Below are 15,484 nucleotides of genomic sequence, written 5' to 3' on the forward strand. Positions count from 1 at the left end.
AAAATCGATTTAAGCACCAGAAGTAATTAAAAATACTTATAAATAAATGCAACACAAATGCCACTAGAATATAGCCAATGCACATTGCTCCAAGTTTGAGTAGAAATTAATGTAACACGGAGATATAAACTCCGAAACGGTCACTTACTCGATTGTTCGACAAAAATTTCGGCGAGTTGTGCGAAAAATCGATCAAAGCAAAAAGTGGCAACAATGGAAATCACTAAAATAAATCATTGTTACAATTGTCAAATGTCATTCCTGAATATTTTGAGCCGGGATAAATTTCAGAAGAAAGAAACAGGACGATTCAATCGTCAATGTGTTTACTTTATATGATTATCCGTTTCAAATATTACAACTAAATTAAATATTTTTTAAAAGTAGTGCTTGTTTTAACCTTTTACTATTTGGGCGCATAAATACAGGTTAGCATATGAAATATTTGTTTTCCAACTGTTAGCATTTCAACACCTTACGTGTACATTAAAAGTATGTTCATGCTAGTTTTCAATTATAAGCTGACACTAATGGATAATATTTTTGCAGGTAATAAATATCAAAATGGCAAACCAATGGGGACAAAAGGCAGAGGAGTTGGAAATTTCCAACAAAGTTGCAGGACTTGGATTAGCAAAAAAGGGATCCAATCAAACTTCGGATACTCCTGAAGATTCTCCGGACGCAGCAAATCCTGCTGAAACTTCATTATTGATGAAGATAATTCGTCAAGGTTTAGTTGAATCCAAATTAGATATTGAAATACAAAGGAAAGATCCTAATTCTCCTCTTTATTCTGTTAAAACTTTCGAAGCTCTACATTTAAAACCGAATTTACTGAAAGGTGTTTACGCCATGGGTTTTAATGCTCCGTCAAAAATTCAAGAAACAGCTTTGCCTACACTGTTAGCAGATCCTCCGCAAAATATGATTGCACAATCACAGTCAGGGACTGGTAAAACTGCTGCATTTGTCTTAGCTATGTTAAGCAGGGTAGATTCTTCTAAAAATTATCCACAAGTCTTATGTCTCAGTCCTACTTATGAACTTGCTATACAAACTGGAGAAGTAGCAGCCAAGATGGCAAAATTTTGCCCTGAAATAAAATTAAAATATGCTGTAAGAGGTGAAGAAGTTCCTAAGGGAACTAAAATTACTGACCATATACTTATTGGAACCCCAGGTAAGATGTTAGATTGGGGTGTTAAGTTTGGCATGTTTGATTTGAACAAAATCAGAGTATTCGTATTAGATGAAGCAGATGTTATGATTGATCGTCAAGGGCATCAAGACCAATGTATCCGTATTCATAAATGCCTTCCTCCCACATGTCAAATGATGTTCTTCTCAGCTACATATGATAGTGCTGTTATGGTATTTGCTGAAATAATAGTACCCAATCCAATTATAATCAGATTATTGAGGGAAGAAGAATCTTTAGATAATATAAAACAATATTATGTTAAATGTAAAAGTTCAGAAGAGAAATACAGAGCTATTTGTAATATTTATGGTGTGATAACAATTGGTCAAGCAATTATTTTTTGTCACACAAGAAAAACAGCTAGTTGGCTTTCAGAAAAAATGTCAAAAGATGGTCATTCAGTAGCTGTATTATCTGGAGAGCTAACAGTTGAACAAAGAATAGCAGTACTTGACCGTTTCAGAGGAGGCCTAGAAAAAGTTTTAATAACAACCAATGTACTTTCACGTGGAATAGATGTTGAACAAGTTACACTCGTAGTAAACTTTGACATGCCAATGGACATGAACAAAAAAGCAGATTGTGAAACATACTTGCACAGAATTGGCCGCACTGGAAGATTTGGCAAAGCTGGTATAGCTATAAATCTTATTGATTCACCACAGACTATGGATATATGCCTTGATATTGAAGCACACTTTGGCAAAAAGATTCAGCTGTTAGATATTGAAGATGCAGAAGAAATTGAAAAAATTGGTGCATAATCATTATTAGTAATTGAGCTATCTAAATAGCTAAATCTTAAGTTTGCTTTATTTGTGTAATCTTTCCTTGCACATTGCTATATATCAAAATTATTTTTAAGGTTTATAATAAAACACTTTGTTATTACAAGTATTTATTTCACTACACTTATACCACATTCCAGTATATATTTTAATAAATAATTATATCAAATATCCATATTTTATTATTTACCTTGCAGCTTGGGCTGCAGGTTCTGGATTTGCTGCTCCAGATATCATGACAAAAATGGCAATAGGTACAATATACATCCACTGAAAAGAAAACATAATTCTTATTATAGTTGTGCAACAACTCAAAAATTTAATACATCCCATTAATATAAATTATAGCCAAATACACTTAACACACACTACAAAAGAGTAGATTATCTTAATTAAATGGTCAATCTAAGCTTGCTCATTGAGACAGATTTCTAATAATTTTTGACATAGTGTGCTGATGATTTCTCAAAATAAATTCTATAATTTCTATGATTATAATGAAACTTCATATAAATATTTTTGTGACTGTTATATATAGTAAGCTACTTACATATTTGGCTAGGAATGATCTATTATCTTTTAATTCACCCTTTTCTCTTGCCTCTTTTTCACGCTCTAACTTCTGGATATATGATGCTGTATCAGGTCTGTGGAAAAAGTTTAGTTTTGTAATAGACATCTCAATAGATGTAAATAAATATGATTAAATGGTTATTTCTTACAAAGGAGCTGGATCTACATGACGAATATAAAATGTTGAATTGAGCTTGTATTCTGAACTTTTATATTCTATATTCTTTGGTTGTGAAGTGTTTGCTACTTGAAGGCTTAGTGCAATAACTTCACCATTTGGTAATACCCAAGCTCTTATTATATCAGACAATCCACTTTCTAGAAATCTTTTTGCTCTAACAAATGAGATAATCTCCACATCTTTACTCTCAGCAGTAGAAACTAATGTTCGTAAAGCATATATCCCATCCACTTTTGCTATCTCCTGAAATTTATTAACAGGAATATTAGTAGTGGTCATAAGTATTAATAACATTCACACATATTTTTCAATGACAACTTAATAGCTGCTAATTAGAAAAGATATACCTTTAGCTCATTTATATGTCCATCATTAAAATTAATTTGATCAATTACAGGTATGCCAGTTCGTATACTTTTTAAAGAGATGGAACCACGTGCGCAGTATTCTTCATATTTACAATTCAATGTATGTTCTACTTTAATATTTAACCAACCATCATAGTCCAGACAAATCTAAAACACCAATAAAGAAAATTAGATTAATAGTTTTAGATCATAACACATGTTGAGATAGAAACCTTATAAATAGAAACAACTGTTTCATTTAATATTTTATTAAGTTTTATAATAAAATATTAACTATTACTATACCGCGTTTTGTAACACATTTATCGAGAAAAAAATAATTGTAAACATCTTCATCCTTAAAGTATATTCTTTTCTTTCTTTTCTACCCTATTAGATATAAGATTTTATTTCCAAATTTTCATTAATTATTAGGTGTATTTAATTAATTTATATTGGTACTAAAGTATTTAATAAATAATCCAATACATAAAATAATCAGTCTAATCACATTACAGGGGAAGTGTTGCCAGCACTTGACAGTTGACGTTTTTCCTCAGAGTTAAATTATAAATATAAAAAAAATTATAAATATAAAAAAAATCCCTGGAAAACAGTTACTTATTAATAAATCCTATTCAAGGAGATTTGAATAGGACTTAAGGTGGTAACGATAACTGATTTTTATATAATTCGGAAATTTCGTTTAAGACAAAAAAAAGAAAAATTTGGACAATTGTCGACTTTCCTATAATTTTGTTTAAGAGGACAGTCCTTGCGGAACGCCAAAATAGCGCTTACTATTTTTAAAATATCTTAAAACTGGAGCATTGGTTATGGATAAAAAAATACATTCAGTATCTCAATAGATATATCTCAAGTTTCACCGCATGATATTTATAAAATTTGTATCAATAACCTGGTAAATTAATCGTCAACATCACTCCAAACACTGAAATCGACCTTTTCTATTAACATTTTTTAAGCTATTTAGCGGCTAGTTTATACATGTATTTTTGGTTAAATGGGAACACGAAAGTGTAAATAATAAGTTCACCGTGTTCAATTTCTATTATATCTCACAATATTATAGTAATTTTTATTTAAATATTGCTTACTTTTTGGCATTCGTCGTCCATACATTTTAGTATGGAGAAAATAATTTGACGGTTTTGACTTATTATTCGACATCGCTGTCAATAAATTTTCAGTCCCTCCCCAGAGCCCAAGGTGAGAGCACGTCAATTTTTATTTCGAGCCGACTCTTATAATTTCGCAAAACGTCTACGCACACATAGACAAGTTAGCATAAGGGTGGGGCGCGAGTGTCGTGGGACACAATTGTTAATTTTTATGCTGCGGAGCTGAGTCTTCCTGTCAGGGACGATAAATGAGGACTCCACTGAAGTTTGGAATCCAATGCTATTCCCAAAAAAAAACCGTAATATTGGCTACATCAAGACGGCCAGCATTTAAAGATATATTATAATTTTGCTTTCTAAACTTTGGTAGAGTAAAAACTACACATTTCGTTTTTTGAGTATTCAAAACTAAATTATTTACTGTAAACCAATCGTGTATCTGTGATAATGCACCGTTAACATCGTCATAGTCAGTTTTTTCCTGTCTACCTTAAAAATCAGTGAAGTATCGTCAGCAAACAACATTATAACACAAATACCTTTAACATAGAAAGGAAGATCATTTATATATAGTAGAAATAGAAAGGGACCCAAAATTGATCCTTGTGGAACACTCATTTATAACGTAGATCCAGAAAACTTTATGCCATTAATGAAAACTTGCTGGACTCTTTGACTTAAATATGAAGCAATGAGATCAAGAGCTTTACCTTTAATACCGTAGTATTTGAGCTTATAAAGAAGCGTCTCGTGTTCTACACAATCAAATGCTTTAGAAAAATCACAGAATACTCCAATAGCATTTTGTGATTTTTATCAAGCATCGTAAATATGTTTAAGAAGTGCTATTCTCGCATCAGTTGTCGAGCGACCTCTTGTAAAACCGAATTGCTCACTATGAAAAATAGTATTTGTACCGAAATGGACGAGAAGTTGATTTAAAATATTTTTTTCGAATATTTTACTTAAAAATAGAGTATTGAAAAAAATTATATTTAACTTCGTTATTTATATTTATAAAATTTAAGAAGTGATTATTTAATGTGTCTTTACTTTAATTTAATTCGGTATATCTACCAACCTTAAAATATCAAGAAAATAATTATTATTATTTAGTTAGACGAAAGCAGTTGAAACAATAAAAATCATAATGAATATTTGGCATCTTAATGCACTCTGACCGCACCCTATGCTAACAAATAATTTATAATTGCGTTTGCGAGTGACAACCTTATAGCTAATACATTACTCGTAATTAAATGTATTTTTATAAATCCTACGTTATGAACGCGCAATGAAAATTTAATTTATTCGTTGCACCGAAAACAAGCAACTGATTATCTCCGGGGATGCGTACGATACACTGCACAATGCAACTGTATTATTGAAAAGTACCTATGTGTGTGTTCTAAAATTAATTCCCACGCTTACAAACTACGCTCTTAAGTTAAACCGACATAATATAAAAGTAGATAGTATAAATTTTAACAATAATTTTACATTGATATTTGGCCCACGTAGCGTCGCGTCGTAAGATCATATTGGCCCAACGTGGACTGGTAGCTTTATTAAACGTCATTTCGTTTTGACAACGACACTTCTTAAATCCTCAAATAAACTGTCAATTTGTTGTTATTATTACACCTAATTACTTGCCTATTAAACGTTTATACTATAAAAATATTCATTTAAATTTACTTACCTAAAATTATATCTTTATGAATTTATAAATTCCTTCATCGATTATTTGCATCTTGAATATATGTCAAAAAATTTAAACCAATTTACAGTACTTAATCAGATGTTATGATGAATTAGAATACCAATGGGAAAATAAGAAAAACATATTACTTACATAATACAATATCATTAAAATCAGTGTAATAAAAATGGAAGAAGTGGATTCAATTATTCTGCACTTTCTGCGACAGTTAAATATGTATGATTGATCTTATAGCAAATAATTTGTTAATTGACAAATGTTCTTAATAACATAGTTTTGTTACATTACCAAATCTCACTGGCAGTTAATGCAGTTCTTTTATCACATTTCAGAGACATAAATGAAGGTATTAAAAATATTAGTGAGTTACCAGTTGAGTTAATAGTAGAATCAGCTATTAAATGTATAGCAGCAATAAATCCAGGTATAAAAGTACCAGCTAAACTTCCTTCTGGAGTATCACAAAGAATTGAAGTTGCAGCACAAGTTGCATCTATATGTAAGGTAAAAGTAATTCTATTACCTTGTATTTCTGTTTGCATTGTTGCAGAAACCAATCAAAAAGTCTATGGTACTTATATTGATAAATTTGTGTAAACATAAAAAAATAATAATGTGATTTAATATTATATACCAGAGAACTAAGAAAATAAGTAAATTTAACAAGGTCTAATAAAATCAATTATAAATTAATATTAAACCATTAGTTTTACCAATGGTATAAAAATCATCACCTATAATGAGAAATGATGGAAAAACTAATTTGTATAATATAATAATACTCTAAGTTCATTAAACTTTAACAAGATTATCTCATTTTAATGTTTCATATATTTAAATTAATAAAAATACTTAACATCATATTGTTAATACAATGAAGAGCAAACATTAATGATATTAGGTTACTAGTAAAAACCCTTTTTTAAGGAATTAAGGCTTAGCTGGCATACTTTATAGATTACATCATATATTATTTAGTTTATTTAAATATTGTGTATTTTTCTACAGGATCTGTCTTACCAGAATGATGTTGGTTATCAAACATTCCTCTATCATAATGAAACAGAATTAAGACAAGTCTTTATGTTTTTGATAGAAAAACTACCAAGTGAAGATAAGAAACTTACCACAAAAGTTAAACCTATAAATGAAAAACATCAGTTATTGCAGGGAATAAGTAACAAAATTACAGAGGATCTCAATGCTATCTGGATTCCACCATGTTGTGAGCCTTCTTTACAAAGCAATCTAGGAGATTTTGTTTATGATCCAGGTAAAATTATAGTTAATTTAAGGGAACCATAAGACTATATTCAAATTGAATAATAAATATTTTTTTGTTTTTAGCATATTTGAAAGATTCTAAAATATGTTTCGATGAAATTTCTGAAAAAATTATGAAAATCAATGAAATCAGAACTCTACCAGTGTCTAAAGTTACTGATGATTTAAATACTTTTGAAGATAATAATACAGTTACTAAACATGAATCTGACAAGACTTTAAAAGAATTAAAAGAAATGTCAATTTTACTACGCCAAAAATTAGACACTCTAGAAAGTGAAAGAAATGTAATGGATGTTGAATTTTCCCAGGTATTTAATTTTTTTTTAAATTTATAGTACATTATTAACAGTTAATTATTTTAAAAAAATATTTTAACTTATTTTGACAATTATTGACTACTACAATATACTTATAGGCACAAAAAAATTGTGAGCGTTCTGATGCTGATTTAAGAAATATGCAAAATATACTAACTTCAGTTGGTATAACTGATTTTGAGCCTGATGGAATAGATAATATATTAGAGAAAGTACACAAAAACATACAGAAGCTGCACAGGAAAAGTGAAGATATAACTTCAGAAAATCTGGCTCTCAAAGTAGAAATTGATAAAGTAAAAACTAAAAATAGTTTATCAGAAGTAAGTATAATAAAAAACCTGTAAAATTTATATATCTAGTGAATTTGTAATTGAATAACACATTCTCATACTAAATCTTATAATACCACATTTTTGCTTAGAATCAGGATATCTTAATGGTACACATGCCCAATTATAGATATTAAGTCTACCTAATATGTTATAATATAAAAAAAAAATACTGATGCCCTCAATAAAACATTTCTTTGTATTGCTTATAGTCTGCTCAAACTAAGTGTAGAAACACCCTAATGAACTTAAAGGAAGTCGCTAAAGGTATGAAAGAAGAATGTGAGCAAAAAGAAGAATTAAAAAATCAGTTAAAACTAAAATACGAAAAACTAAAAGGAGGGAATAAAAGGTAATTTAAATGAATCCATACCATTTTATAAGTTAAATAATTTGCTAATCATTAATTTAAAAAAATTATGTTCTTTTTCAAGGCATATTTATACTAAACGAATTTTAGAAATAATCGGAAATGTAGATAAACAAAATGCTGAAATCAAAAAAATATTAGAGGATACTAGACAACTTCAAAAAGAAATAAATACTCTTGAAGGCCAACTTGATAGATGTTTCTCAATTGCCGATGAAACTTTGTTTAAAGTAAGTAACGACAATTATTATATGCCTCCTCTAATTGTGTGATACCATAACTGCTTAGTTTTATTTATACCCCCTTTGCACATTCTTTAATAAAAAAAAATTATTATCTTTTATTACTATAAGGCAAATGGCTACCTGATAGTAAGTGGTCACTTTGACCGAAGATTGGCAAGATGTATAAAGTTTTAACCTTTCCTTCAACAACATCTATAGGATATTATTAGGCCAGTCAATAAAGCCCGTGAAGATCAAGTAATTAGTATAATTATGATTTTTGATATGTGGTTAGGGACATTAAAATAATAACAAATTAAAATTTTTAACCCTCTGGGGTGAACGCTAGGGGGTTGGGAGGGTGAAAAGTCTTTTTGCTAATAACTTTGTGAAAAAAATTGTTAGATGGTTGAAAATTGGACAGAAGGTGTAAATGATTATAACTTAACTTGTATTAAAATTTCAACCTTTTTTGTTTAGTGCAAAAAAAGTTATTAACAAAAAAGAATGTTTTTTGAACAGTGGTAAAAACTTGTTTAGACGGGTTCAAATGTTTATAGAAAGTTGTTAATGAGTAATATATTGAAGTGTCACCCTAAATGTTAATTGTTTTAAAAAATCATAATGATACTAATTACTTGACCTTCACGGGCTTTATTATCTGGCCTATATGTAATTATGTTCTGGCTAGTGCAAAGTAGATGACCAGTAAATGACCTAGTTGCTTTAGCTCCCACCTATGATAGATCTATACACTCACTGCCCCTTGACATTAAATTATGGACTTGCATAAGTTTGAGTAAGGCTTGTGCTTAGAAGATGTCTTAGTGCGTGAGATGATTAACATAAGAGTAAAGACAGCAAAACATATAAATTATATATTGTTTGCCTGATTGAGTGAATAGGTGTATATCAATATCATTGAATGTGAAATAATATAAAATGGAGAACATTTAAAAGAAATATTTTTTATAATTTTACCAGTTAATGCCAGTTTAGGCAAAAGGTTTTTAAAATTTCATTTTAAGAAAATGGTAAATTGTATTTGAAATATTAGAAAAACATGCTAAAATTTTAACATATCTATTATAATTTCAGGATGCTAAGAGAGATGATCAAGCCAAGAAAGCCTATAAACTATTAGCTTTGCTGCATTCCGAATGTAACACAATTGTGTCATTAGTTAATGAAACTGGCATTTTATCAAGAGATATAATAGACTTAGAAGACAATATCAAAGCAGAAAAATGTAAAAGAACTGAAGACATTCTCAAGAAAATTCAAATTGATCTTGCAAGACTGCAAAAGGAAACTTCTTAATTAATGAATATTATTTTATTATATTTACATTAAAAACAAGTTTAAAATACTATTTACGTCTTCTATAGCTTAATTTTATTTTCGCTTAGGCAAAATTACAGGTGGTATATAGTTTTCGTCAGTGATCTGTTGAGCTACTTTTTTGGATTTAGTAACAGTATCTTCCAGTTGTTCTTTTTCCTCAATTTGTAAATCAATATTCTCTTCATTTTCAAAGAACCATAATTTCTGTTCTTCTACCTGCAATTGTTTCTGCTTCTCTTCTACGAGTTTCATTCGTTTTGTTCTATCTAAACGTTTAGATTGTTCTTCAAGTTTAATCTCCCTTATTGACTCCCAGTTTTTGAATAACTAGAAAAAATATATATTTTCATTACTATAATTTATGGTGTATTTAAAGCACAGTACACAATGCAGTTTAAAAAGAGAATTGATGATGTTATTTATTATAAGTGTATATCCCAAAAGAATAGTCATTTGTAATAAGTACACTTAGTTTTAAGGCTAATTATTAGTAAAAATTCAAAGGTCAAAATAGTTAAATAACATTCTATGTTTAGGAACTATTTTAGCAAGTTCATTGTTAATTATTTTATACTTTAATTGACAAGAAAAGTAGAATACAATGATAAATAAATTCTTCTATTAAATAAATGTATTCAGTAGCTTATCAAATACAATAATTTGAAGGAACAAATTACCTCTTTTTGTTCCATTATATCTTTGTTTTGTTTTTTATTAATAGCATTTTCTATAGCAATTTTAATAGACTCTTCTAATTTGATATCTGCAAAAGAAGCTTTATCCAGTATTTTAATAGATTTCAGTAAAAGTTCTTTAACATCATCTTCCACATTCTCAGATTCTCTTTTAATAAAGTCTATTACTTCTGTATATAATTTAAATGTTTTCATAGAAGCAAATTCTTCACACAAAGATAATAATTTTTCATATTTTTTATAGAATAACCAACCAATTAGTTGTAAATTACAGCTAACATTATCATTCACTGTTTTTGATATCCAAGCTAAAGTTTTTCCAGACAAAATCTGTAAATCTGTTATATCAAAATGATCATCAAAATAAGGATTTCTTAAAAATTTTACTCTTATTTTTATTTCTTCTTTTTTCTTATTTTTTTCTTCTTGGGGTGGCGGTTCAATAGGTGTTACCTTATAATCTGTCAAATGTTTGAAGCATACATATTGACATAGAGTATTTGTTATTTCATTGGAGAAATCTTCTTGTAACATAATAAGGGAAGCAACATTCGCACCGAGTTCATAATTCTGTGTAGTTATTAGTTTATCTAACAATATGTTGGCTGAGTAAAAGTCTAAAAATAATCCAAAACTTAAGGGATCTTTTAGAATTTGTACTAAATCTTGTAAATTTCCAAATTCAATAAAATTTCGTATAGTAGCGTGATTTGTTGATTCCAAAGTATTTCCAGTTTCGGCCGAAAGACGTAGCTTATGCAAGAGATCTTTAAGTTCATCGAGGTAAGCAGGATCTTTTACCGCATTTGCGAAAATGTCTACATCGATTGCACTTATTACGCCTTTAGAAGAGTAATTTTGGTCTAATATATTGTAAAAATCGTGAAGATTTACTTTCGTCAATAACGGAGAAGCCGTTTGCGTATTCCAAGCCTCTGTGCATTTATACTCATTGGTTAGAAAGGTTTGTTTGGATAAAACAAATTGAGATTGTGGGCTAAGAAATAAGCACCTTCTGAAATTACGTAACATTTCGATTTAAGCTTATTTTATATTCAATTTTTATGATATCACATCAAGCAAGTAAAATTGTTTATACACTTTTTCAGGTTATGCTTATTTGACAAACTGACAATTTAAATATTATTTTATTCCAGCAAGTGCTACCATCAAGTTTAACTGTGTTGCCGTTTTAGATAGTTTAGATTGCTGTATTTATAAACACAGGTATGAAATTGCTGCATTACTTATTTTATCAATAAAAAATTATAAGTAGTAACTATGTTATAAAGGAAACGTCGAAAAGCTGCATTAATCGCAGATCACTATCATATTGACTTAAAAAATATTTGGCGTTGTTTTTAATTTTCGCACACATATACTGAGATATCATTAAATGTTGCACAGTTTACTTAATTTCTAATGGCACGTTACTAAAAGCGACCAATTACATTTACAGTAACTTTTATTTTTCAACTTCGTTTGTACAATATTTGGAGCAGCGTAATTTGTTATTCCAATTATTTTGAAATGTACAAGAGAAAACAAACTTATTTTATGGACTGACCACTATCACATAATAATGTTTGATTGTAATCGTAAACCAAAATTGGAGTGTTGTATATTGGTACTGTAAAATCTGCCGTAAGCTGTTTCATCTGAAAATATGTGTCAAAACAAAGAGTCTAAAACCACGACATTGTATTTAACACCAAATAAAAAGTTAGGAAATAATGAGAATGATACCAATAACACTGAATAACGAGATTAACGTTTTGTAGATTCTAATCTCAGTGAAGGATTATAGGAGGTATTTCAAGCTAGTTAAGAACTAACGTCTTTGTTTCCATCTATCTATGAGAGGAATTAAAGAGGACTCGGCAAAACATTTTAAAAATCCTCTATTTGACCAAACTTTGCACAATAATATCTAAAATTAAATGTTAAGAAAATAAAAAGTTTGTAATCGTGCATTCAAATTTAATTAGAATTAAAAATATATAATAAGAGAATGGAATAAAAGCAAAAAGTTGAAATAAGAACAGAAAAAAAATTAAAATAGGCAATCTGTGGTTTTCATATTTATTATTTCAAACTCAAATGACATAAGTTAAATTTTGATCCCATGTCATAATGTCTCAATTGTCAATAACTGATAACTCAAGAACTTCCGTGTAGCTTAATTTGTAGAAGAATATTTTATTAATAAAATAAAAGTAAAATAATTAACATTTTACCGATGTCTAAGCGATGAACCCATCACACAAATATATTTTTTCATTTGTAATGATTAAATAATTGGCTACGTCACAACTATTTAGAAAGACAGTAATTTTTCTGGTTTTTACAATGGGCGATTTATATATCGCAGTTGTTTGTTCATCCAATATGAATAGAAGTATGGAAGCTCATGCCTTCCTTGCAAAAAAAGGTTTCAAAGTTAAATCATTTGGAACAGGTGAAAAGGTTAAGTTACCAGGAGCTTCTGCAGATCGCCCCAATTGCTATGAATTTGGTGTACCATACGATGATATTTATAATGATTTACTAGAAAAAGATAAAGCATATTACACCCAAAATGGTCTGCTACACATGTTAGATAGAAATCGCAGAATAAAACCATGTCCTGAGAAATTTCAAGTGAGCACCGAACGTTTTGATGTTATTATAACTTGTGAAGAAAGAGTGTATGACCAGGTTATAGAATGGTTTGGGTCAAAAAGATCGATATATAACCAACCAGTTCATGTGATTAACATAGATATTCAAGACAATCATGAAGAAGCTACAATTGGAGCTTTCCTTTTAAGTGACATGGTTACGAAAATGGCTCTAAGTGATGATTTAGATAATGATATTGACGAACTGTTACATGATTTTGAATCAAAGTGTCACAGACCAATCTTAAATTGTATCATGTTTTATTGACAAAACATTAAAATACATTGGCCTATAATTAGCCAATGCAATAAAATGCTTGCATCTGATAATAAATACTACGTAACAATATTTTCCATAGCATATTTAATAGGTTGTTTGATATTTTTATACTAAATATGAATTACAATAGCTTTGGAATATTATAACGAAATCAAAAGATTATTTGAAACATGAAAGTGCCGCTTTTTTAATTACTTAACCTTTACACAATTATCCTTGTTCCTACAAAAAGTTGGTACTATCATTATATCACCATCTGCTTCAAATTCAAATAATAAAAAAAAATGTTTTAAATCTTATCTCATTTGGTAAATGAGGTACTAATATCCCTCATAGTGTATTAATATTTAACACAAAACATTTTATAAAATCAATTAAAAATAACTCACATATTTAATCTTATGTAATACCAACATTTACGAAATATTGTATTAAATTTTTCATACATTCAATGAAGTTAATGTAAATTTGTAAAAATGCAAATAAAAACAATGCTTTTAATAATAAATAATAAACCTTATGGTTGTAATTGTTGTCGATTAGTGACATGACCTGTTTTTTTTTCATTAAAAATTAGGCCACCTACTCTGATAATTTTATGCTTTAACAATGTAATAATTTTGTAACTTGGTGAATGTAGAGACTAGAGAAAAGGAGAAGTGTCTCATAAATGGGTATTCACTGTATTCAACCGAAAAAATGACTACCGCAATTATTAAACAAGAGTCCCACTTCGGCGCTACTGTAGCTACACGACATTTCTTTAAATTAATTAAAAAAGTTTATTTTATTCAATCCATTGATGATATTGATATTTTTTAAATCGTCTCTAAAAAAGAAAATGTGCCTCTCGGGACAGGTGACAAAAGTAATAACTTAAACTGTCCGAAATATGGCTCGCGCTGTGGGTAAAAGTGAGAGAGGAGAAGCTTGCCTGCCGCTGCCGTATGCTTATAAGAAAAGGAAGTTAGACAGACTGGCGCCGTAACGCGTTACGTAACAAAGCGGCTTACCATGCCATAAGAAGTTATTACTTCAATATGATTATCATTTCTAACTCATAAACTGAATAAGCGTCCAGATGCAAGCAGTCTTGTGGCGATCTCCTCTCCCTTCCAAAAAATATTTTAGACAGTTATAATATTGTCTTTTTATATTATTTTATACTTTGTGGTAAAACTACAAATATTGAACCTGTTTTCTTTTTACAAAAGAGTCTCCTTTTGGGATGTTTTTAATAAAGAACTTGCAGTTGCATCAAAATATATTTTCAACAATGTTATGTATTTTCAAAATAATATTGATTGATCACTTTGATAAATTAAATAGTAATAATCATTATATAAACACAAGGAGCAGTGGCGGACTAAGCCCGTCAGAGACCCGGGGCGGCAAAGTTGAATGAAGCCCCCAAATTATAGTTTTACAAGTTTTTTATTCAATTTACATTTGTGTGTATAAATAAGAGTCTATGTGTATTTATTAGATATAAATTTACATGTAAAAAGCCTAGATGGCTGTAGAGGGTAGCGTTTTGATCTTCAAGAAATTATGTAGGTACTAAGCACATTTTTATAGTCTTGTTTAGGAATTGATCACGGGAACGCGGATGCATTTGGGGGCCCCCCAAGACTGGAGGCCCGGGGAGAGCCGACCCTTCCGCCCCCTGTTAGTCCGCCACTGACAAGAAGTAAAAATAAGCAAGATCAAGATGAAGATAAGAGGCGTTATAACGCCAAGTTTCCAACTCCGCAAAGTCAATATATAAAAGTTCAAACATATTTTTAACATATAAATAAATCGTTTGTTAAAAAAAATATATATTTGTTTACTTTCAGGCAGGATAAATTATACAAATGTAATTGAACTTTATTTTTAAATGATGGAAGAAAGTGAATACTGAGTTTCTTGCCGGTTCTTCTCGCTCAAATCTACATTTTTAGAATACTATTCTTTAAAATGACTATTATTATAATATTCCAATGAGCTTGTAAAAGCCCATTTGAATGACATATAT

At 29.3% G+C, this 15,484-nt stretch overlaps 6 protein-coding genes across 8 annotated transcripts in view; 4 read left to right on the top strand and 2 right to left on the bottom strand.

Moving 5' to 3' along the window:
* Window positions 1-15,484, top strand: part of LOC113397240 (probable transaldolase) — a 212,356-nt gene that overhangs the window by 162,945 nt on the left and 33,927 nt on the right. The window lies entirely within an intron of this gene.
* LOC113397531 (DEAD-box helicase Dbp80) lies at window positions 254-2,095 on the top strand. Its single transcript, XM_064217443.1, has 2 exons — window positions 254-428; window positions 550-2,095. Exon 2 carries the CDS (start codon window positions 565-567, stop codon window positions 1,966-1,968), a length of 1,404 nt encoding a protein of 467 aa, XP_064073513.1. The 5' UTR covers window positions 254-428; window positions 550-564; the 3' UTR covers window positions 1,969-2,095.
* LOC113397535 (ER membrane protein complex subunit 10) lies at window positions 2,086-3,635 on the bottom strand. Of its 2 annotated transcripts, none has more exons than XM_026635935.2 (5): window positions 3,400-3,635; window positions 3,094-3,261; window positions 2,715-2,986; window positions 2,543-2,639; window positions 2,086-2,262 (listed from the first exon to the last, which is right to left on the bottom strand). In XM_026635935.2, exons 1-5 carry the CDS (start codon window positions 3,448-3,450, stop codon window positions 2,179-2,181), a joined length of 672 nt encoding a protein of 223 aa, XP_026491720.2. In that variant the 5' UTR covers window positions 3,451-3,635; the 3' UTR covers window positions 2,086-2,178. The 2 variants fall into 2 exon arrangements, with proteins under 2 accessions (XP_026491720.2, XP_026491718.2); XM_026635933.2 differs by having other exon boundaries at window positions 2,715-2,989.
* Window positions 6,009-9,860, top strand: LOC113397530 (coiled-coil domain-containing protein 22). Of its 2 annotated transcripts, none has more exons than XM_026635923.2 (8): window positions 6,009-6,174; window positions 6,291-6,462; window positions 6,967-7,231; window positions 7,306-7,553; window positions 7,661-7,885; window positions 8,107-8,246; window positions 8,329-8,494; window positions 9,587-9,860. In XM_026635923.2, the coding sequence occupies exons 1-8, from the start codon at window positions 6,125-6,127 to the stop codon at window positions 9,806-9,808; spliced, it is 1,488 nt and encodes a 495-aa protein (XP_026491708.2). In that variant the 5' UTR covers window positions 6,009-6,124; the 3' UTR covers window positions 9,809-9,860. The 2 variants fall into 2 exon arrangements, with proteins under 2 accessions (XP_026491708.2, XP_026491710.2); XM_026635925.2 differs by having other exon boundaries at window positions 7,129-7,231.
* LOC113397532 (uncharacterized) lies at window positions 9,861-11,627 on the bottom strand. Its single transcript, XM_026635927.2, has 2 exons — window positions 10,510-11,627; window positions 9,861-10,159 (listed from the first exon to the last, which is right to left on the bottom strand). The coding sequence occupies exons 1-2, from the start codon at window positions 11,557-11,559 to the stop codon at window positions 9,884-9,886; spliced, it is 1,326 nt and encodes a 441-aa protein (XP_026491712.2). The 5' UTR covers window positions 11,560-11,627; the 3' UTR covers window positions 9,861-9,883.
* Window positions 12,646-13,643, top strand: LOC113397537 (RNA polymerase II subunit A C-terminal domain phosphatase SSU72). The gene has a single exon (XM_026635937.2). It carries the CDS (start codon window positions 12,877-12,879, stop codon window positions 13,453-13,455), a length of 579 nt encoding a protein of 192 aa, XP_026491722.1. The 5' UTR covers window positions 12,646-12,876; the 3' UTR covers window positions 13,456-13,643.

The sequence above is a fragment of the Vanessa tameamea genome, chromosome 3 (genome assembly GCF_037043105.1).
Source record: "Vanessa tameamea isolate UH-Manoa-2023 chromosome 3, ilVanTame1 primary haplotype, whole genome shotgun sequence".
Lineage (NCBI taxonomy): Eukaryota > Metazoa > Arthropoda > Insecta > Lepidoptera > Nymphalidae > Vanessa > Vanessa tameamea.